Source organism: Pezoporus flaviventris, unplaced genomic scaffold (assembly GCF_033815535.1).
Source record: "Pezoporus flaviventris isolate CSIRO_AGI_PZ_B2104156 unplaced genomic scaffold, CSIRO_AGI_Pfla_v1 ptg000006l, whole genome shotgun sequence".
In the NCBI taxonomy this organism is placed as follows: Eukaryota; Metazoa; Chordata; class Aves; order Psittaciformes; family Psittacidae; genus Pezoporus; species Pezoporus flaviventris.
This window is the reverse complement of record NW_026892554.1, coordinates 1,358,970-1,381,117: the sequence shown is the minus strand read 5'-3', so window position 1 is coordinate 1,381,117 and position 22,148 is coordinate 1,358,970. Positions and strand designations below refer to the sequence as shown.

General features: G+C 49.9%; 1 protein-coding gene across 6 annotated transcripts in view; it reads left to right on the top strand.

Moving 5' to 3' along the window:
- The window catches only part of GLCE (glucuronic acid epimerase), a 41,219-nt gene extending 20,343 nt beyond the window's left edge, over positions 1 to 20,876 (top strand). For 3 of the 6 annotated variants that reach the window (XM_061446536.1, XM_061446535.1, XM_061446537.1), the window contains 3 exons: positions 12,997 to 13,547; positions 14,510 to 14,755; positions 17,280 to 20,876. In XM_061446536.1, coding sequence (XP_061302520.1) covers positions 13,010 to 13,547; positions 14,510 to 14,755; positions 17,280 to 18,304 — 1,809 coding nt within the window. In that variant the 5' untranslated portion in view covers positions 12,997 to 13,009 and the 3' untranslated portion in view covers positions 18,305 to 20,876. Of the gene's footprint in view, positions 1 to 4,537; positions 4,873 to 12,996; positions 13,548 to 14,509; positions 14,756 to 17,279 lie in introns of those variants that run through there. The other 3 variants (XR_009742097.1, XM_061446538.1, XM_061446539.1) reach the window with 3 other exon arrangements.
- The last annotated feature ends 1,272 nt before the right edge of the window (positions 20,877 to 22,148 follow it).

Here is a 22,148-nt window from a genome sequence, read left to right as displayed (position 1 = left end):
TGAAAGGGTTTGGGGGTGGGTTTTGCTTTGCTTCTCCCCAGAATAGCTTGATTGCATCTTTCCTGTTTGTTCCTTCTTACCTTGAGCCCCCCCCTCCCTCTTAAGCCTGCAGTAGTGGTGCTGCCTACCTTTGTGAGGGAGAGAGGGCTTTGGGCTTGTTGAGGTTTCACAGCAGCTTATTTAAAACAGGAAAATCGACTCCTCCTGCTGCAGAACTTGCGTCGGAAAGAACAGGTAAGCCACAAACCAGAGCTGCTTTTAGCAGCAGGAATGGATGCATAAAGGAGCGATGATTTAACCTGTCTGGGAGAAGAGGAGGATAGTTCTCTGCCGGGTCTGACTTGCTGTCCCAATGCATTAGATCTGTGTGTATGAATATATATTCATACATTATTTATCGACAAGGGAGAGGTTGGTAGTTTGTGGTCCATTAGATTCAGTCTCAGAGTAGCGATCAAAGACCCCACATCTATGCCAAATCATTCCCTTTTACCTGAAGCGCCAGGGGAGATGGAGGGAATCGTGGCCTCTTTCTGCAGGAAAACAACTGAATAACAGAACTGCCTCTCCTGCTCGTTATATGTTAATGGCTGCTTTCTCTTAAGTGGAATTCTATAAGGAGTAGTAGGTAAATCTTGGGTTTTACATTGCACAGCTTCTGTGACAATGTACTCTGATGTCTTCAGAGGGCATCAAATGCATCTTTGCTGATTTAACTGGGGCTACTCAAAGTATTTGGTGGGAGTATCGAGGTCGGGGTCTGTGATTGCTGAGCATGATCATGCTCCTGGTGAAAAGGTGGTTATGGCTGAAGGAGACAGTAGTTTTCTCCTCAGTTACTCACCCTGTTGTAATATGTGGTTTTTTAAAAAGCAGAGGAGATTGAGCACCAGGTTCCCAATCCTGTGGTGACATGCGTGTGCCAGGTGATCACAGTGATGGGTGCAAGGGTTTGGATGGGCCCAGGAGTCTTATGTGCAGCCAGGTCCGGCTCACCTCATCTGGGATGTTCACAGGCGTTTAGGGAAGAGAGTTGTTTAGGAGAATTTAATGGCAGCAGCTGTGTATCTGCTGAAATAGTTTAAACGAGAGATGGTTGCTGCAAGGGGCATCACAGCATCCTTGAGCTTGAGAGTCCTTAATGGCTGCATGATGTTTAGTCCATCCTGGCAGCACTGAAGGTATTAAACCCCTCAACCCCAGTGTAACAGCAGCTCCAAGAGCCCCATCCCTTGTGGTTTTTCATGTGAAAATCCAACTGGGAGTACTGCTGGAGGGCCTGCAGCTAGAGTTAATCCCATCAAGCTAAGAGCCCATAGAGGAAATGGAAACCATCGTGTAGCCACAAACCAAAATCAGTCTGTGCTTGTTAGGATCGAGGTTATTCCACTGCCAGTTACTTCTCTTGAAACACATGAAGTATCCGTTTTCCATGTCTTGTCTAATGGTATTAGTAGGCACTAGGGTTGACTCCAGGGATTTTTGCATGATACTGATCCCAAGAAGAAAAGCAGGAAGATTATGTTGTCAGGAGCAAGGAGTTTGGGTTGCAGCTTTCTATTCTGTGGGTTGCCCAGCATTTAGAGCTTGAAGAATTTGGAGTGCCACTTGTCAAAGAGTAGTGAGCATCCTGTTGGAAGATTATACTTTGGTGTATTGCAACAGGAAGAACAGCTAAAATCTATCTTGAGGAGTGGAGCCAAAGATTGTTAGAGACTCCCCTTGGATTAAGGCTGACTGTAAAGCTGCATTTGGAGCTGAGCATTGTCTCTTCATGCATCCTTTTCTTTCCTGAGTAAAAGCAACTGCAGTTGAGGCATCTTCAGTCCCCTAATGACTGAGATGGAGGCAGGGGGAGGTCTTACTTACAAAGGCTGATGGAGAGCAGAGTTCCATAAGGAAGAATGGCTGTGTATAATCAGGATATTCATGTTAACCTGATGATAAGAGCTTTCTTTATCAGTACAGTTTAACTGGTCCAGTGCTCGTTACAGTTGCCATATAGAGAGCAAGGGTGTGATGGAAGGGACGGGGAAGCTGCTCGTCTTCCCTGGCAAACGGAGGGGTTTGCATGTAGGCAAAGAGCTGCCTCCCGCACACGAGCGTTATCAAAAGCCCTTTTCTATCCAGATGGGAATTACGCCAGCCTCATCTTCAGAATCCATTGTGAACCCAAGGAGGTTGGAGCCGTTTCATCTCTTTTTCTAGCCTGTGAGAAGCAATTCAGTGCAGCTGCGGCTCCATTCCCGCCCGGGGAGCGCAGGCCGGTGCGTGGGAATGCTGTGGGCGCGCTGCCGGTGCCCGTTCTCTCTCCATAGAGAAGAAACCATGGGTTCCCTCTTTGTCACAGCCACTCCGGAGAGAGAAATCCAAACCTCCCTCACCCCAGCAGGGGCAGAGTGGTCCCTCTCCTAATTATGGGAAGGTGGCAGGAGGCAGCAAAACCAGGCTGTGTTGTGCGCTCATGAATGTCAGAATAGGCTTGGGGCATCTCTGTGCTATCAGGGCGAGTCACAAGAGGCCTGATGTCCGGAGAGGGACCAGCCAAAACTCCTGAGCACTTTGGGAACTGCTTGTTTTGATTCATAGAACCAGGGAATGGTTTGGGTTGAAGGGACCTTAGAGCTCATCCAGTCCCAACCCCTGCCGTGGGGCAGGGGCACCTCCCGCTAGAGCAGCTTGCTCCAAGCCCCTGTGTCCAGCCTGGCTTTGAGCACTGCCAGGGTGTTCCATTTCTTATGTTCCAGGATATCCAGATGAAGGAAAATCCCCCCCACACCTTTTTTTCCTTGGAAGGCTGAGGCTCTTTTCAGGATTGAATTACTATGTCCTGAGGTTGAGCTGGAGAAGGGAAACGTGCTTTGGAAGAGAGTTTGAGAGCTTAATTGATCTTTAGTGCTTTTTTGTTGGGTCAGGCGTGAGTTAACCTGAGTTCTAAAGCACAGACTGGAAAGATGCAGCCAGCAGAATGCATCCAGAGCTCTTTTTGCCACAAAAAGCAACTTTACAAGCTTCCACTTCAAGCTGTTGGATAAACTGAATAGAGCCATTATCGTAACATCTATCCTCCATTAACTGCTTCTAAATGTTGTAAAGCACAGAGCACAGTGAAGTTGGTTTTCCTTATTTCAATACAATTATTACCTCTTTACTAGTGAATGACATCAAGAAAAGGACTTTCTGTAGGGGATGTGTGGACACCCTTCTGCAAGGCTGCCTTTCCAAAGGACAAACCACTTCAACTTGCTCAAGTCCATTAAACTGGGATGGAATCAAACTGACTGCTGCAGGAAATGACATAAATATTCCATTAAAAAAACCAAATCAACCAAATAACTTTGATTGTCACTCCTGGTTTTGATATCCGAGCACAGAGAGTGCCTCTGGGGAGATGTGGGATAGATGATACATGGAAGAGAGCACTAGGGAATGTGCCTGTGCATCCATCCCTGCTGCTGCGCTCTGCATCACCCATGTCCTGATGTGATACCCAAAGTGGATCATGCTTCTGGCTGCATCCCCAGAAGTGCAGAGCAGGAGGTTTGCTTCATGTCTTGCAACTTAGAAGCTGTTCCCATGTATATACCTATCTACACATAGGAGGAGAACTGAGATCCTGGTGCTTAAATATGGGGATAGAATGCTTGTAAAATGGAATTTATTTTCCAGGCAGGGATAGGCATTAAAAAAAGCCTCAAAAATGAGGAATTTGGCAGTGCAGTACAATGTTCATGTCTGGTATTTCCTGCTGTCTTTACGAATGGACTCTGTTGTTTGCTCCAACTGGCAAAACTAGCCCTGGCCTTCCCGAACAGAGCTGCAGAGCAGAGAGGAGGGTGCTTTTCTGAAGCCAGGTGGGCATTGTGGCTCTTATCTCCCTGAACAAGCAGTCTGAAGATCTTGCAGTTGTTCCCCACAAAGAAAAGCTGGTTTGCTTGATTCAGTTCCATTTGTTTGCTAGGATTTCAGAGCTACAAACCCTGCTTGACCTTGTGTTGGATACACAAGTCCGCAGTGATTGTAGGTGCGCATCCTGGTTTTATTGGAAGTGAAGAACCAAAGAACCTTGGAAGTCAGCAGAACAAGGAGCCAGGGACAGGAATATTCCATGTCTGCCCATGCAGTGGTTCTTCCTGCTTTGCTGAGCCACGGCTCTTCCTGAAGAGAGGAATCTTCTCTGGAAACCTTTTCTCTCATCGCAGCGGTTCCGACCTTTCCCTGGTAACTTTATTTATCTATTGGGTGTTTCATGGTCACCCCCTCCTGAGCTTGAAAGTAAATAGTTCACTGTCAGAGCTATGCAGAGTAATTTGCAGCCAAAGCAGTTTGCTGTCAAGGAGCTTTCAGCGTGTTTTCAGATCACTTCTAATTCTGTTCCGCCCTCCTTTTTCATCAGCTCTTCGAAGGGGCTGAAAGGTAGGACTGCAAAAGGTGGGAGAAAAGGATAGCTGTCTCATACCTTATTACATGCATTGAGGGCTCTATTCTGAAAGCCAGAATTGAAGTTCCTGTTGTGCCTTACGGAAAAGGCAGCCCAGCCTTTGTGGGGAACTTCAATAAACCAGGATCTGTGTTATCGGGAGCTCCCCAGCACTGGTGCTGCTGCCTCTGAGTCATCTCTGTTGTGCTGAATATGGAAAAGTCTAGAAGCAGAAGGTTGCCAACGCACTTGCCAGGGTTAATGCCAGAGTCTAAACATAAACCCTGCCAGGACAGGCTGTTATTTGGAGGCTGAAGTCCCAGACGGAGCTTGATGTGAAGGACCAGGAGAAGCAAACAGCGCCTCTCCTCAGAAACAGACATCTCATGGATTGGAGACCCTGCTCCTGGGAGCCTTGACCCTGTTCCCTACAGCTTGGACACCCTGACCTAGTGTGTATGTTTTTGGGTGCTGATCCTTAGACAGCTCAGAAGTGGGGCTGGAGACGGATGCTGCTTCGTTTCAGCATCATCCAGATGCTTCTGGTGCCCATCACGTTGGCTTATGTGGCCATTGTACATCTAAGCCAAGCTCTGAAACCCAGAGGTGGCCATCACAGAGAGTCTCTGTCCTCTCTCTCTTTTCTTCAGACCACTATGCATGGAAAACTTTATGCTTTATGTTGCTGCCTAGCTTGTGTTTGCCACTATTGATGTTCAGCCAGTACTAATATATGACACGATGCACTTTCCTCATAGTATTTCCAGTGAGTTTTTTAAGTGGACTCTAGGAGAAAGTACCCATGAAAAGCTATACTCGAAGCTTCAAACTTTCCTGGCAAAATCCCTTTACTGAAGCTTTCAAGCAGCATTACTTATGGTTATCCTGGTTCTCTTTGAGTTGGTGAAGCAGCAGAATCTTCCTGGAACCTTTAATTCTGCGATTGAGTAACTACCATCAGTAATTCCTTCCTGGAGCACCATCTGCACGGAGTGCCAGGGTTTGCTAAGCAAGAAAAATGAGGTGTTTTTAGCCAGTTCCTCTGAATTTCAAGCAGATTTTATTTATTTCTCTGCTATGAGCAGTGTTACTTCCTTAACCTCCGCTTTCTGCACAGTGAAAGAAAAAGCCGATGCAACTTGTACCTCCGGAGCATGGCTGTAAGTGGTTTGTGCCAAAAATAAGCTGTAAACATCAGTGAACCAAAGCTGTGGGGTTTTGGGCTTCCCAGAGAGTGGAGCTTTCAGGGGAGCACTTAGAAGCCGCGTGGGGGGAACTGCTAATGCATTTGCTGCTGTGACCCTGCCTCTTGGAGCGCCGCTGGATGCGGGCTCTGCGTATCCATCACTCGGTGGAAGGTAAGTTGTGATGAAGTGCAGAACTTAACGAAGCATTTCCCAAACAAAACCATGCTCTCGTGAAGATGTTGGACCACATCTTCAAAGCTCATCTGCCTGCTGGGAGCTGTGTCCTCTTTGGGGCGAGGTGTGTGCCCTCCCCAAGCGCTCCTGCCCATTCTCTTTAAATGGTGGCAGCGTTCAGGCTCGAAGGGCTCTTCTATTTTTGTTTGAGGGCTGCACGCGAGCAGGCATGCCAAATGCTTGCCAGCTGTCGGAGCTGTAATTTGGAGCCCACTTTGTACTGGATTCTTGTAGGCGTTGTAATGAGTTGGCAGCACAAGTGGCTCCATCTCGGTCCGTGCGGTTACTGCCTGCGGTACCCCATTGGGAAAGAAAACACTGCTCTCTCCTCCCACTGAATGCGGGGAGCGCGTCGGGCTGCTTAATGGCAGGGAGAAAATGCTGCTCTTCTGGATAATCAGGATTTTTTTAGTGGGAATTCCTGGAGGGAACCTGGGAGGGAGGGAGGGAAAAGCACAGAGTGAACCTGGGGCTTCCTGGGCAGCAGGAGGTCATGGGTCTAACGCGCTCGGCGTCACGGAGCTGCTTCTCTTGGCACCAGGGTAAAAGGTTTTCCTTTTCTGTTCATGTGAAAGGGCTCTCGGAGCGTACGCTGGAAGCAAAATAAACAGGTTTGTTGTGGAATGAAGGAAGCTCGTGCAGCTTTGGCTGCTTGATATTGCAGGCGTTGTTGTCCGGGTCGTCAGGAAAGCAAAGGACACAGAGAGCTGCCTCTGTGTGATCTTAAAGCTCACCCAGTTCCAACCCAGGGACCCCTTCCCCTGGAGCAGCTTGCTCCAAGCCCCTGTGTCCAACCTGGCCTTGAGCACTGCCAGGGATGGGGCAGCCACAGCTTCTCTGGGCACCCTGTGCCAGCGCCTCACAGGGAAGAGCTTCTCCAGCCCTTGGAGCAGCTTCATGGCCTCCTCTGGCCTTGCTCCAATGCTCCATGTCCTCGTGTGGAGCCATCAATGCGCTCTCTTAAGGCTGGGCATCTTACTGTGGCTGCATAGAAAAGCTGATGCTGCAGGGGACGTTTGGAGATCATCTAGCCCCACCTCCTGTTGAAAGCAGGGCTTAGGCTGGCCCTGTCGAGTCTTGAAGCAGCTTGTCCCCTGCACTGCGATGAAGTGTGCAAGATTTTTGCTGGTTTTCAGTGTGTTTTTCCCAGTTTCTGTTATAAAACCTTTCTGGTTGCGTGACCATCAGAGGCCCATGAGTCACTGAAATCCTGCTTTTGTCTGGGGAAATGCTTTGCTCTAACTTGTGTTAAGGAAATTTAGGTAGAGGAGGAGATTGAGATGAGATCTCGGGAAGCTCTTCCCTGGCCTGCCTCAGTGTTTTTCCTTCCCCTCTTTGAGTGTCCCTGCCCATGGCAGGGCATTGGAACTGAATGAGATTTAAGGTCCCTTCCAACCCAAACCATTCTAGGATATGATACAGCCACAGACTTTGATGCTTAATAATACGCTGATACAAATAAAACTGTATTAGGCTCTAACTGGACTGAAAAACTGTAGGATAAGCTTTGGATGTGGCTTCTTCACTTCATGTTTTAGATCCTCTCTGTGTAATCATCCCCAGATGGAGCTCTGGAAGTGGTGAGGATTAGGCAGTAAATCTGTGCTAAAGAACCGGTGGCGAGGCTGGTAATCGAGCTTCAGTTACGGTGGATGGATTCATTCCTGCTCTTGTGATTTGCTGGTGCTTAAGGGAGAAAACAAGCAATCTTGACAATGTGCTGGGTGTTAAATACTGACTGAACACAGGCGCTGAGCAAAGCAGATAGAGAGAAAACAGTAAGAGCGAGGCTGGCTCGATGGGGCCAGGTTAGCGTTCTGCTCATTCATAAATACCCCATCTGAAGACATAATTACGCCTTGGCAAAGGCTGTGAAGGGTTGATGTCACTGCAGTTATCAGAAAGCATTTTCTACAGTTATTTGAAATCAGTTCCTGAGTTCTTTGTGTTTTTATTCTTCTATCCCATCGCACCGATGAGCTGTCACGGTTCCACCCCGCTTCCAGCTCATGTCAGCCTAAAGAGTGTTTTGCTGTGTGTAATAAGCAGGAAACAGGGGCTGAAAATGCCTGAGATTTGGGTGTAGCCGAGTATAACATTTAGGGCTGGGTATATATTGAAGTTTCAGTCTTGTTGCTGTGTTTTGTTAAGTGATGCAGTGTCTGCTCTTCAGATACCGAGTTTAATCTATCTCACGTCGGCAGTCACTGTTCAGGGTGGGTTTTTTCTCTCTGTGTTAAATAGCTTAGTCTGGCATAGAGGCTTCAAAGTAAATAGGTGGCTTATCTCTATTCAGCAGGAATCCCTGGTCTGAAGTGAAAACGCTGCCTGTCTTCCTGCTGAGCAAACAGGGAGCTGGGGAGTTTAGATGGCACAGAGACCTCCGGAGCTCCATGGCCAACTTACTGGTGATTATTGTTTAAACACGGAGGATTTAAACGTGAAGGTTTTAACTTGCTGCCAAGCCCCGAGTTCCTGTGGAACTTACTCAGTGATGTGGTTCTGGAGTCCTTCCTCATTCGTTAAGGAAGACGTCCAGGATCTTGAACCAGCTTCAGATGGAGATGCTGCGAGGGCTGGAGCAGCTCTGCTCTGGAGCCAGGCTGAGAGAGCTGGGTTGGGGCAGCCTGGAGAGGAGAAGGCTCCTGAAGGGGAGACCTGAGAGCAGCTCCAGTGCCTGAAGGGGCTGCAGGGAACCTGGAGAGGGGCTTGGGACAAGGGATGTAGGGACAGGCCAAGGGGAATGGCTTTAACCTGCCAGAGGGGAGACTGAGATGAGCTCTTAGGCAGAAGCTCTTCCCTGTGAGGGTGCTGAGGCGCTGGCACAGGGTGCCCAGAGAAGCTGTGGCTGCCCCATCCCTGGCAGTGCTCAAGGGCAGGTTGGACACAGGGGCTTGGAGCAAGCTGCTCCAGTGGAAGGTGTCCCTGCCTGTGGCAGGGGTTGGGGCTGGAGGAGCTTGGAGGTCCCTTCCAACCCAAACCCTTCTTTGAAACCCTGCTCTTTGCTCGTGCTAGGAGGGTGGCTGCAGAACTGTGGACATCAGGCTCTTGCTGCACGTGATGCAGCCTGGGGGGCTTTTAATTCAAGTCAAATGTGAGTCATCTCTGTTGGCTGGAGAATCATTGATCTGGTTTATTAAAAGCTGATCCATGTCATGTGAGCAAAAACCCAGGCAAGGCAGCACTGATGCAGCCACTGCTTCTCTGAACACGCAGTTTGTGTCGGGGCCACCCAGGTGAAATGGGAATAAGGGTTAAAAATAAAGAGACATGCATGGCCAGCAGCAGTTTTCCTGCCTGCATTCATCCCACTGTCACCGGTAACCTGCATCGCTGGGACCTTGGAGAGCTGTAAGTGATTCTTGCCTCTTGCCTGAGTGGAATGCACCAGCTCTTGTGCAAACTGCTGTGGCCAGTGTCGGAACGTGGCACTTGTTAATAGCCTGCAGTGCCTCGGTCTTGCTGTCTGGAACCAGATGGGGCTGGTAAGTCTGAGTTCTGCTGCAGGTTACCTGCTTCCACACCGCTGGGTTTGAAATGCATTCATCACATCTGTCGATGGAGACTGGGAAAGCAGAAGGGCTTTTGGAGTGCATCCTCCCCTCCCTCCTTCCTCAAAGCCCCTGTGTCCAGCCTGGCCTTGAACACTGCCAGGGATGGGGCAGCCACAGCTTCTCTGGGCACCCTGTTCCAAGGGGACAAAGCCTAGTCATGGAATGGTTTGGGTTGGAAGGGACCTTAAAGCTCCTCCAGCTCCAGCCATCTGCCACGGGCAGGGACCCCTTCCACTGGAGCAGCTTGCTCCAAGCCCCATCCAAAGGCCTAAATGCCCTGAGTGGATGCTTATATCCAGGAGAGGAGGCTCTGTGTTGGTCCTGGGCTGTGAAGCTGAGCCATGCCACATGAAGCACTGGGATGGTTCCTGGGCCGGGTACACAGGAGCCTGTCAGTGGCCTGGGCTTGAGAGAAATTCTTCCTTTTAATACATTCAACACAGTTTTACAGATCAAAAACTGTCTTGGAGGGACTTGGTGAGAGAGGTATTTTTAGCATGTGAATAATGTGGTTTTATGTAAGAACTGAGCACCAGAACTGAATCTGTCACTCGGGTACACAGCTGGGACTCTGGATTCCTAATTCACAGCACGGAGTTCCAAGATCTGTCCCTTTTTCAGGCATCGTTAACAAAGCTGCAGTAGTGAGGTTTAGTTTTTAGTTAACCCACTTGCTCTTTATATTAAACCCAGTGCCTCAAACCTTGACATCTCACTCGAATGGGCAGGGGGGTTGGAACCAGAGGATCTTTCCAACCCTAACTATTCTATGATTCTAAGTTTCTCTGATTGCATCCTTGCTTTGGGATGTGTTTAAAAACCTGCTTGCTCTGTAGGAAATGCCATTTCATTGCATTTTATCATTTCTGTGGTGAGTTGTACAGCAGCTGCGTAAGCACAACCAGTGTCAAGCTACACAAGTATTAATGTATAGGTTATTTGCATTGTCGTGGTACATCCGTTCCTGGAGCCCAGTGATTCAGCACAGGAATAAAGGAATCCTAGGCAGGCTTCTGACAAGTATTTTCCCTTTTAAACCTGTGGCTCCAGTGTTACTTGAGGGGTAAGGATTGGCTTTTATGATGAGCAGCCTATGTCTTGAAACAGAGGTAGGAGATGTTTTGGTGCTTTGGAGAGGCTCAGTGCATCCTGCAGCCAAATGAGGAGAACACAACTGTGGGTCTCGTCTATGTGTCACTTCATAACCTGAAACTACTTTGCAGTGTTGAACCCCTTAAATCTTTTAAGTAGGGTATGATGAAATCCTTTTCATAAGAGCAGCAGGGGAATAAACCAATTTACCACAGGCCCTTTGTGGGTTTAAATTACCTCTTTTTGCTGTTGAAAACCCCAGTTCTTTTTATTCTGCGGTTGAATAAAACTCCATCTATCCATTTAACATGATAAGCCTCTCTGCTGCACTCATACTTCAGTGACTGGTGATGTTTAATGCCATGGTTCCCTGAAAATACTCTGCTTCCCCGAGTCCTCTTCACTTCATTTATACTTGATAAGAACTAAATATTTCAGCAGCGTTGCCAGGAAGCGCGGATGCAGCTGGACCCGAGCTGCAGCATCTCCTGCTCATCCCTGGCGCTGCCAGGCCAGCATAGGAAACACTTTGCACCCTCCCAGTTGTCTGCTTATCCAAAGCAGCAGAACCAAAATGAAATCAAAGCTGTGTGTAGCACAGCCAGGGCCTTTTTGCAGCTCTGGAGTCTTTAAAACCATGGAGCGATGGTAACAGGGATGCAAACAGCTATGGTGATGGTGTTCCCCTTCCCTCCATCCGCATCCCCTGGTAATCCAGATGGCTTAACTAATTCCGAGTTTTATAGGCGGGGGTGAAGTGTGTCAGCAATGCTGTTCCCTGCTTAAAAGTGAATTACCCCTTTTGTGTGAAGGGAGCGGGGCGAAGTTGTTGAGGTCATCCCGAAAGCATCATCACTAAAAATGATCTGCTGAGGCAGAAAATTGGATTTATTCGTCTGTGAGCATTTCCATAACAATACCATTAGGCATAAATTTATGTTCTCTGAAAGCTTGTAGCAGAGTGGGCTCTCGGAAAACACACCACTTGCCTTTGAAAGTCCGGCTTTAAATGACCAGATGGTGCTTACAGTGCGGCTGCAGCATCAAGCTGGGGAGAGGTAACTGATTATTTCCATTTAAAAAGAGGGGGGCGGGACTGGAGAGGAAACTCCTTTTAATTGCTGTGTGGTTAGCTCCTGCTGAGCACCAGGCTACCTGTGAGAGCTAGGGGGTCCTCGCTGAAGCCCTGAGCACTGCTGTGCCCTCCTGGGCTGCACAAGCTGCCTGGCCCTGGGGGCATCGGATGGGGCTGCACTTAAACGATGGGATTAAAACTTCATTGCGATGCGTGTGTCATGTGAAGGAATCATCCCTTTAAGGAGGTGTTAGGAGGGAGAGCATGTAACAGTCCTGCAAAGGGGGCTGCAGGAAAGCTGGAGAGGGGCTTGGGACAAGGGATGTAGGGACAGGCCAAGGGGAATGGCTTTAACCTGCCAGAGGGGAGACTGAGCTGAGCTCTTAGGCAGAAGCTCTTCCCTGGGAGGGTGCTGAGGCGCTGGCACAGGGTGCCCAGAGAAGCTGTGGCTGCCCCATCCCTGGCAGTGCTCAAGGCCAGGTTGGACACAGGGGCTTGGAGCAAGCTGCTCCAGTGGAAGGGGTCCCTGCCCATGGCAGGGGTTGGAGCTGGAGGAGCTTTGAGGTCCCCTCCAACACAAAGCATTCCATGATGCTGTGGCAAAAGTAGGCTCTTCTGAGCAAGTGTGCTTAAATCAGCTGCCGGGTTTATTTTGACACCTGTATCCTTGCTCCTAAGGTAAGGTGCTGAGCTGTAGCACCGGTCTTGGAGGTGCTTCGTGCACCCGGAGGTTTATCTCACAAAAAGAAGCAGTAATCAAAGAAGATCCCAAGGGGGGTTTACACAGTTCCTGCCTTCTCCTGGGGACCACAACACGAGTCCCCACGCATGTCTGCAGAGGTCCTGTCCCCAGGGAAGTCCCATACTTTCCCAGTCCCTCCTTTTTTTCTCTAGGATGCTCATGGCTTGGGGCCGCTGGTTCCATCCCCTACCTTTTCCTGTAGGTATCTCTGTGACTTCAGCTGCAGAGCCAGCTATGAGTATTTCCAGGCTTCAGGTTTGGATTGGAGGGCTGTTTTGTTGCAAATCCCTTTTCCACGGTGCTGGGTAGATGGTGATGACATTGTCTCAGGGACTTCTCTTCCCCTTATGCGCTGGTGCTGTGCTGAGGGTTTGTTCTGGTTCCAGAGCTGCCGAGCAGCTCGCTGCCATCAAGCTTTTTCTGTAGAAGTGTTTGCCCTGTGATTGCCACCTTTTCTTTGCATCCTTTGCATTCGGTGGCGTTGTCGCAGCCAAGAGGTGAATCAGGACTTGGTACGTTTTGATCTGGTTGCTTATGGAGGACTGGGAAAACCCAAGTTCTCTTCTATGCTCCTGCCTGTCCCTTTCCTACCGACCGCTACCATGGTGTGCACATGGGGCCCTCAGTGATGCTCCAAGAGCTGTGGCTGTGAGCACCACTCCTTACGCACCTCTCCCCTCTCTGTCCTGCAGGTATGGTGTGAATATGCGTTGCTTGGCAGCTCGGGTCAACTACAAGACTCTGATCATCATCTGCGCGCTCTTCACCCTGGTGATGGTGCTGCTCTGGAACCGATGCTCCTCGGACAGAGCCGGCCCGTTCCCCCGCAGCCTGCCCGGCCCCGAGCGCCGAGCTGCCGCCTCCGAGAGCGACCTGGCCCGGCAGCAGAGCGAGGAGGCATCCCCCCAGGAGCAGCAGAAGGCTCCCCCCATCGCAGGGGGCTTCAACAAAGGCCCGGGGCTGAAGTACGAGGAGATAGACTGTCTGATCAATGACGAGCACACCGTTAAAGGAAGGAGGGAAGGCAACGAGGTCTTCCTGCCGTTCAGCTGGGTAGAGAAATACTTTGAGGTTTATGGGAAAATTGCTCAGTACGATGGTTATGACAGGTTTGAATTCTCTCATAGCTACTCCAAAGTATACACACAGCGAGCACCTTACCACCCCGATGGGGTCTTCATGTCCTTCGAGGGCTACAACGTGGAGGTTCGGGACAGAGTGAAGTGCATAAGTGGTGTTGAAGGTTTGTGTCCGGTTATTTAAGTTCTCTTTAATGCTTGAAATGGTTCCTAATATTTGCTGCCATCATGTGAGACGCAAAGTGGTGAACGCTCCATCCCTGGCAGTGTTCAAGGGATGGGGCTTGGAGCAAGCTGCTCTAGTGGAAGGTGTCCCTGGCCGTTGCAGGGGTTGGAACTGGAAGAGCTTTAAGTTCCCTTCCAACACAAACCAGCTTGGGATTCTCATGGGTCATGCAGATTCTTAAATCTAACTCACCTTAACACAGAATTAAGAGTGAAGAAGCGTGCTCTGCTACAGGGCACCAACAACAGCGAGTTGTGTGAGGAGGGTTAATCCCAAGGACAGCTGGGCTGGAGCTGTGCCTCTGAAGACAAGGGACAGCTTGGGGGGGAAGGACTGGGGCATTTTGTGCTGGTATTGGGTGGAGAGAGCCCGGCTGGTTTCTGCAGGCATCACTGCAGACTGTGCTTGTAGTGCTCTTGGGGGAGCCGAGGTAATTGGAGCGGATTCGTGGATGCGGGGTGAATTGATCCTTTAGCATCAAGTAACTTCCCCAAATCCAGCAGTAACACATGCACTTGGTTTGCAAAGATTGATGTGGCGTTAAAGGGATCATGTTGGATGTAACATCGTTTGGAGACTGAGTGGTCCCTGGGGCATGGGGAAAAATGTCTATTAGGGCTTTTTTAATGTATTTTAAACCAAGTGTGATGCTTCAGTAAATGAGAATGTATGGGAGACCACGATAAGGACTTCCTCTGCCACTCAAATCTGCTTTGCTTTGACCAGGGAGCAATTCACTCCTTGAACACGGCTTTCCTTGAGCCCAGCTAATGGTGAAGCCTGGGAATGCCACTTGCTAGGAGTAAAGGAGCGATGGGCTGTGGAGGAGAAGTGTGCAGAGCTGCAAGCGCTGGTCTTTGAAAGCCTCCTGATAACGTCCCCCTTTTCCTTCTCTTGCAGGTGTGCCATTATCCACGCAGTGGGGCCCTCAAGGCTATTTCTACCCCATCCAGATTGCACAGTACGGGTTGAGTCACTACAGTAAGAACCTGACCGAGAAACCCCCTCACGTGGAGGTGTATGAAACAGCCGAAGAGAAGGACAGAGCCAGCAGGTCTGCGGAGTGGACGGTGCCCAAAGGCTGCTCCCTGTCCACAGTGTCTGACAGAGCCAAGTTCACCAGTGTCAAGCAGTTCATCGCTCCAGGTGGGTTCTCCCCAGCGGGGCAGCAAAGCCTTTAATTTGCACAGATGGTGCGTGGGGAGCTTTAGGTACATGGGATTAATGTGTGTTCTTTTACCCTCCGTGACTCCTCATCCGTAAGAACTTACCTGAGAACGTCACCTCATTCCTGTATCTCTGGAGTTTGTCTTGTCTTCTCTTTCCTCCCCATCACTGCTTTTCCCAACACTACTTCCGTGACCCGATGGGTGGATGCACACAGGGAGGGCAGTGAGAAGCTGCAGTCACGTTTCCCGAGCCTTTCAGCTCCTGCCTCAGAATAGCAGCAACAAAAGAAGTAGAAAAAGAGGAACCAGTTGTGCAGCTGGGAAATAGCACTGATGTGTGATAAGCAGATGTTGACAGAGGAGAGAGAAGGTCTATTTTCAGCCTGGAGCCAGCTCAGCACGTGCAGCTCTCCGGTTGGACCTGGCATCACTCTCTTCACGGGGATGCAACTGATATTGCAGAATGTGAGGTCTTGGTTCTGCTTAACCCAAGTTGCCTTAAACAAGGTTGCAGCTGCCCCCATGGTGTGTAGGTATTTGCAGAGGGCTGGGGGGGGGAATGGGGATGATGTGGGACTGAACACAGGCACTCCCCATCCCCTGCAGCCGTGTGAGATGCGTTGTTACCATCTCTTCCATTTACCATGTCCTGTTTCGTACTTAGCAGGGAAATTCACTATTTCCTGCGAGTTTCCTTTGTGCTAGGAGAGGCTCATTAATAAGCAGGGATTGTGTTTTTCCTCAATCAATACCCATTAGAATTAATGAGTCCATTACTTAAAAAGACAATGAAGTAATTTTCAGTTGGCACCTTAGGCCTGGATCTCCAGGGAAAGAGCTGTCGAACACTCTCGTCTCTTTGTAGTAGATAAATACAGGGAGAGGGAAGGCTAAAAGATCTCTTATGTATTCTCTCTTCATCCTTTATTGATGGCAGAGTAATCTGCAGGGCTCGAAGGCCATGGGCTGCATCCACTCGTCTTAGATGGCCTTAAGTAAGGGATTTGCAGGCGCTCAAGGCAGTGCAAACAACAGGCAGCCTTTCTTCTCAAAGCTCTGTTTTTTTCCCTCCTCTCTATTATAATTCCCTTCCTTATCACACAAGCATTTATTTACAGGGAACCATGAAACTTACTTGACAGGAATTGTGAGTGGGGGTTGTTTTAATTAGATCCTTCATAGGAGCACAATGTGTAGCAAAGCGCTTGCTTTCTCCTCCCGAAGCAGATGCTGATCTCCAGAGCTCAAAGGAATGAAGCTTTTGCTTTAAAAGACTGGAAAATATGACTTTGGGTCAAAATGATGGGTGCTGTACAGAAGGGAAACAATTGCTTTGCGTGGGAGAGTTTTACCCTATGGAAAGCTGTTAAATGAAGATGCCTGTCTTTAAGTGTTCATCATCCCTCTGTGCCTTCAAAGCTACAGGATTTGCACGCAGCCTTACAAACTAATTAGCCCTTTGATCTGCCAAGTATAGAGGCTTTTGGGGGGAGAAGTTGATTTTGCAGTCTAAAATCTAGCCTGCGAGAGAACACTGGGTTTTATTCTGTGGCATTGCCTGGGAGCTTTATCTAGATTTATATGGTTTTTAATTAAACTGAGTTTTGCCAACGCAGAGGTTAATAAATACTTTAGCATCGGTCTTTCCATATTATTTTCTTCCTTTACTGCATCAAACTAATCAGGCTGCGTGGAGACCTCATAGCAGCTTCCAGTATCTGAAGGAGGCCTATAGGGATGCTGGGGAGGGACTCTTCATTAGGGACTGTAGTGATAGGACAAGGGGTAACGGGTTCAAACTGAAAAGGGGAAGTTTAGATTGGATCTAAGGAAGAAATCCTTTCCTGTTAGGGTGGTGAGGCACTGGAATGGGTTGCCCAGGGAGGTTGTGAATGCTCCATCCCTGGCAGTGTTCAAGGCCAGGTTGGATGAAGCCTTGGGTGAAATGGTTTAGTGTGAGGTGTCCCTGCCCATGGCAGGGGGGTTGGAACTGGATGATCTTAAGGTCCTTTCCAACCCTAACTATTCTATGATTCTATAACTGTCAGGTTGGGAAAGACGAAAGTCGCGCTAATGTGCCCTGTAAGTCTGGCTCTGCCTGTCCTGTGTCCTGCCAGCTGCGGGCAGCAGGAAGAACCCCCCATTTCCCTTACCCTGGATCTTCTGGTGTCCTTTACCCTCCTCCATCAATCAGGTACCAGAAGCATCTGCTAAAGCCGTCGATGGAGCCCCTGGCACATCTGCTCGGCAGCCAAGTGCTGCAGCGCGTTAATGTAAGATGCAAACGAGTCGGCCTTTGCTCATGGATTCACTTTGTGCTTAATTAAATAATACATGAATGTGCACAGAAATGTGATTGAATTATTGATGGGCTGCCCTAAAAGCTTTTGGATCCCGCCTGGTAAGAGGGGTTGCCTCTGGAAGCTGCACTTCAGAGCTTAAATGCTTAGGAGAAACGAGTGCTGTAGCACTGAACAAGGCTCTCCTGGTTTGTTTTGCAGACAGTACCGAGGGGATATCTCTGCAGCTTGGGAACACCCGAGATTTTATCATTTCCTTTGATCTCAAATTCATCACAAACGGGAGCGTTTCCGTGGTTCTCGAGACAACGGAGAAGAACCAGCTCTTCACCGTGCACTACGTCTCCAACAACCAGCTCATCGCCTTTAAGGACCGAGACATCTACTACGGCATCGGCCCCAGGACTAGCTGGAGCACCCTCACCAGAGACCTGGTGACCGACCTGCGCAAAGGCGTCGGGCTCTCCAACACAAAAGCTGTGAAGCAGACCAAAATCATGCCCAAGAGAGTGGTGAGGCTGGTGGCAAAGGGGAGAGGCTTCCTCGACAACGTCACCATCTCGGCCACTGCTCACATGGCGGCTTTCTTCGCTGCCAGCAACTGGCTGGTGAGGAACCAGGACGAGAGGGGTGGCTGGCCCATCATGGTGACGAGGAAGCTGGGGGAAGGCTTTAAGTCCTTGGAGCCGGGCTGGTACTCGGCCATGGCACAAGGCCAGGCCATCTCGACGCTGGTGCGGGCGTACCTGCTGACGAAGGACCACGCGTTCCTCAGCTCGGCTCTGCGCGCCACGGCGCCGTACAAGCTGCCGTCGGAGCAGCGCGGCGTCAAGGCTGTCTTCATGAACAGGCACGACTGGTACGAGGAGTACCCGACCTCCCCCAGCTCCTTCGTCCTCAATGGCTTCATGTACTCCTTAATCGGCCTCTATGACTTGAAAGAAACGGCTGGGGAGAAGCTGGGGAAGGAGGCGCGGGTCCTCTACGAGCGGGGCATGGAGTCCCTCAAGGCCATGCTTCCCCTCTACGACACCGGGTCAGGGACCATCTACGACCTCCGGCACTTCATGCTCGGCACCGCTCCCAACCTGGCCCGCTGGGACTATCACACCACCCACATCAACCAGCTCCAGCTCCTCAGCACCATTGACGAGTCGCCCATCTTCAAGGAGTTCGTCAAGCGGTGGAAGAGCTACCTGCGAGGCGGGCGGGCGAAGCACAACTAGAGCTCACAACCAAACCCCTGGGTCCTGCTGCCTCCCGGAGCTGCAGTGTCCGAGGTGGCATCCTGATTGTTTTTTTTATGGACCGTTTCAAAGAAGTGATCCTTAAAACTGATCTCGGGAAATCATTGCATTCCAGTGTGAAAACGTTTGGGTCGGATGGATTCGGAAGCTTCAGCCTGTCCTTAGCGTTCCACAGCGAAACCATCTGCGCGAAGCAAAGCCCTTGGGTGTTCCTGAGTTTGGGGGTGGGTTTTGGTTGGGGTTTTCTTTTCCTTTTACTAGGAAGACATTTGCAGAAGCCATACAGGTCTCTGAAGTCCAGCACTTGCCTGAAGCGTTAGTCCATGGCCTCCTAAAATGGGGTTATCTGTGTCTACGGTGGAGCAGGGCATGTGACGTAACGCCGTCGATGTGTATTAACTTACAGCCTGGGTGGTGGTCAGTGTATCTTTTTAAAGGTGTTTTTTTAATGCAGGTCCTATTCTTGGGGTGAAAATACCCATTATTGTGGTCTTCCCCCCAGCGTGGAGGTCCTGACGCTGGATGGTTTCTACACAGACGTGGGGACAGCAGCCACTCAAGCCGCGTGCCAGGCTTCGGAGTCCCGTCACCCAAGCACAACCCGGTGGGACGCCACAAAGCCTGCGACCACGCCACCCCCTGTTGTAAAGCCCAACTCACCATCACCCATCGGGTTTGCTGGTGTCACCTCCTCCTGGGCACCTGGGATCTCTCATCCTGGTGCCCCGTGGTTTGTGCTGTGGGTTTTAATTACGCCTGAGAGGCTCCTCTGAGCTTTGGCAACTTCATTCTTCGGGAGACCCGAGTCGCTGGGTGTGATGTGGAGCTCCCTGAGGAGCGTGCAGGAAGCTCGGTTGGAATGAATGAAGGGTTTCCGAGGGTGGTTTTCGTTTTTAACCTGCTTGAGGTTCAAAATCAAGCATTTTAAGAAGGAAAATCACCCCAAGAGGGCTTTCCAGCTCCACTTGTGCTTTAATACCAAGTTTCACCTCTGCGTACTGTCTTACTCATGGTGTGAGGGGCCGCTGCATCTCCAGCGGTGGCTTCGGGGTGGGCTTTGTCTTTGTGGCTCTGCCAGGCGAGCAAGGGGACCCGTGCAATAACCCGATACACGCATCCAAACCCAAATGCTTCCACCATCCCGTGGCAATGCAGAAGAAACCAGGAGCTTGCTTTCTCCTGGTTGCCAGCCCTTGACGCCCACCGTTCCTCTGCCTTCTCGGCGGGCAGTGTCCTGGCCGATCCTGTTACATGTTGTACATGTAGGTGGGGGTTAAGCTGAAGACGTTCACGCTGAGGATGAAGCTCATTCGCATCCCCGGAAGGCTGGGCACAAGGACGATGGGCGTCGTGATTCCTTTTTCCTTGTTTTCTGATGCTGTCTCTGTTTCTCGCAGACGCAAGCGTTTCGTTACTTGATCTTTGCAAATGCATGCTGTGATCGTGTCAGTTCATTGCAGGAGTGGCTCTCACAGGAGAAGTTTCAATACCAAAGGTAGCAGAGGTGAATTTGTTACGTCCATGTGAACACACACGCGCACACGAACCCCAGGACGTGCTTCCTTGACAAACACAAGCATCTTTCTGCCGCACGTTTCCTCCTTCTTTTGCCCAGTTTGGCTTTGGAGGATCTAGAGAGGCTCTTTGGGTACTGCTCAAGAGATGGTTTTGGTGCCTTATGGAGGCCAGCACTTCCTCGTTCTGTTGTTTCAATGAATGCCAGTTGGAGAATGGCAGTGTTGCTCTCTTACGGTGCGGGTCAGCCCGGACCCTGTTGGATGGGTGAGCTCAGAAGCGTGGGTTGGCCGGGCCAACACCATCGTGTTCTCAAACCACCTTATCCTTAACAGCTCCATTGCGTTGTTGTCGGCCTTAGCACTCGGGTAACTCAAAGCAACCGCCACCAGAGGTTGCAGCACCCAAGAGAGGTAGCGTGGGGTTTCTGCTGTTACTGCTTTTAGTTCAGTTGTGCGGTGGAAGAGGATTCTTGGACATTGGTGCCCATAATTTCATCAAATTCACTTAATTTGGGTTTTTTTTTCTCTGTTTTCAGGCTCAAACTGACAAAGCCCTTGGGGATTAAGCCCTGTTTAGTCTTTCCCTGGGGTTTACTGTACATAGACTTCATTGGAAGCATGGGTACGTGCAACCCAGTGACACACAAGCACAAGTGTACAAGTGTGACAGTGCTCTTTCCCTCATTGTGCAAGACATTCACTGAAAGCTGCTATTTTCATTCACCTTGTAATTGTCCCTTAGGTTTTTTTCTACGTTTCCTTTTTTACATGTGGGGTATCCACCATGTGTTAAATATGCAATAAATTGTTTACAGGATGCTCTTGTGAAGGGTAGTCCTTTGTAAAGCTGTACAGACTTTGCAGTTTAAGCACAATGTGCACACGTTAGTTTTATATACAGCCAGACATGACTTTTTGCAGCGGGAAAGGTTCTACTATGTTTCTATACAAAGTAAATGGCTCAACGTTTGTTTGTGCTTCATGTAAAGCTGCTTTATAAGACTGTAAAATAAACTTTTCTATCTTAAGACGGACACGGGGCGTCTTCGTTCTTCCCCTCGGTACCTTCTGCCCTGGGCATGGTCACAGGTGAGCCCCCGTGAGCTGCTGTCTTACTGGGATGGAGATGGCTCCTTTTAGAGCATCCCAGAAGGGTTTAATTGTAATGAAGGTGGAAAGCATGGAAATGGGTTTTTGAGTGTTAAAGAGTTTGGTGGCTTGAGGTGCCTGCAGGAAACCTGGAGAGGGGCTTTGGGCAAGGGCCTGTAGGGACAGGCCAAGGGGACTGGCTTTAACCTGCCCGAGGGGAGACTGAGATGAGCTCTTAGGCAGAAGCTCTTCCCTGGGAGGGTGCTGAGGCGCTGGCACAGGGTGCCCAGAGAAGCTGTGGCTGCCCCATCCCTGGCAGTGCTCAAGGCCAGGTTGGACACAGGGGCTTGGAGCAAGCTGCTCCAGTGGAAGGGGTCCCTGCCCATGGCAGGGGTTGGAGCTGGAGGAGCTTTGAGGTCCCTTCCAACACAAACCAGGCTGGGATTCTCCTGAATTCATCTCACTGAGTTTCTGTGATATTTAATATATATATATTTAATAAATATATTTAATATGTATTAATATATATTAATAGATTTAATATATATCTAAATACCACTTTATAATTGACTAAAAACATCCAAACAAAGATGAGAGGCTGAGGTTGCCTCTAACATGCACGAAGGGCACTGCTCTCAATTCCTATTTTCAGTTAACACCATGCAATTCCTATCAGAATTCCCACAGGAATATTGGGATTGAGGTCCCCTCTGCCTCAGCCACCCCATGCCTGACATGATGCTTCCCACCTTGATGCAGAAGGTGGTCAATGGGAAGCTGGCTGTGAATGGGACCAGGATGCCACCTTTGACTTGGCCAGGGCTGATTTTGCCTCTCCCAGCTGCTTGGGTGAAAACCCCCATTTTCAGTTACTTAGCAGTTAGTTAAAAACATGGGAATTGGAAGTAGAAGTGGATTGGGATGCGTTGTCTTGGTGATGGATTGCAGTGTTTGCTGCTCAGTTTGTGGTGCAAGGCCCCATCTGCCTGGAGTGACTGATAACTCCCCTGCACCTCCGGAATGCTGAACACCCTCTTCTGTCCCCTCATCTCCCCCAGGCCCAGCAGGAGCTGTTCAAATGCCAAGTGCTCCCTGTCTCAGCCCGTTAACCGAGGTGGAGGTTTGCAATGGTGGAGGGCAGATGTTGAAAGACACCGTGGAAGCCGGGTCTTCAGGACAGTCAATGCCCTAAGAGCATCTCTCGGAGGAGCTCGGAG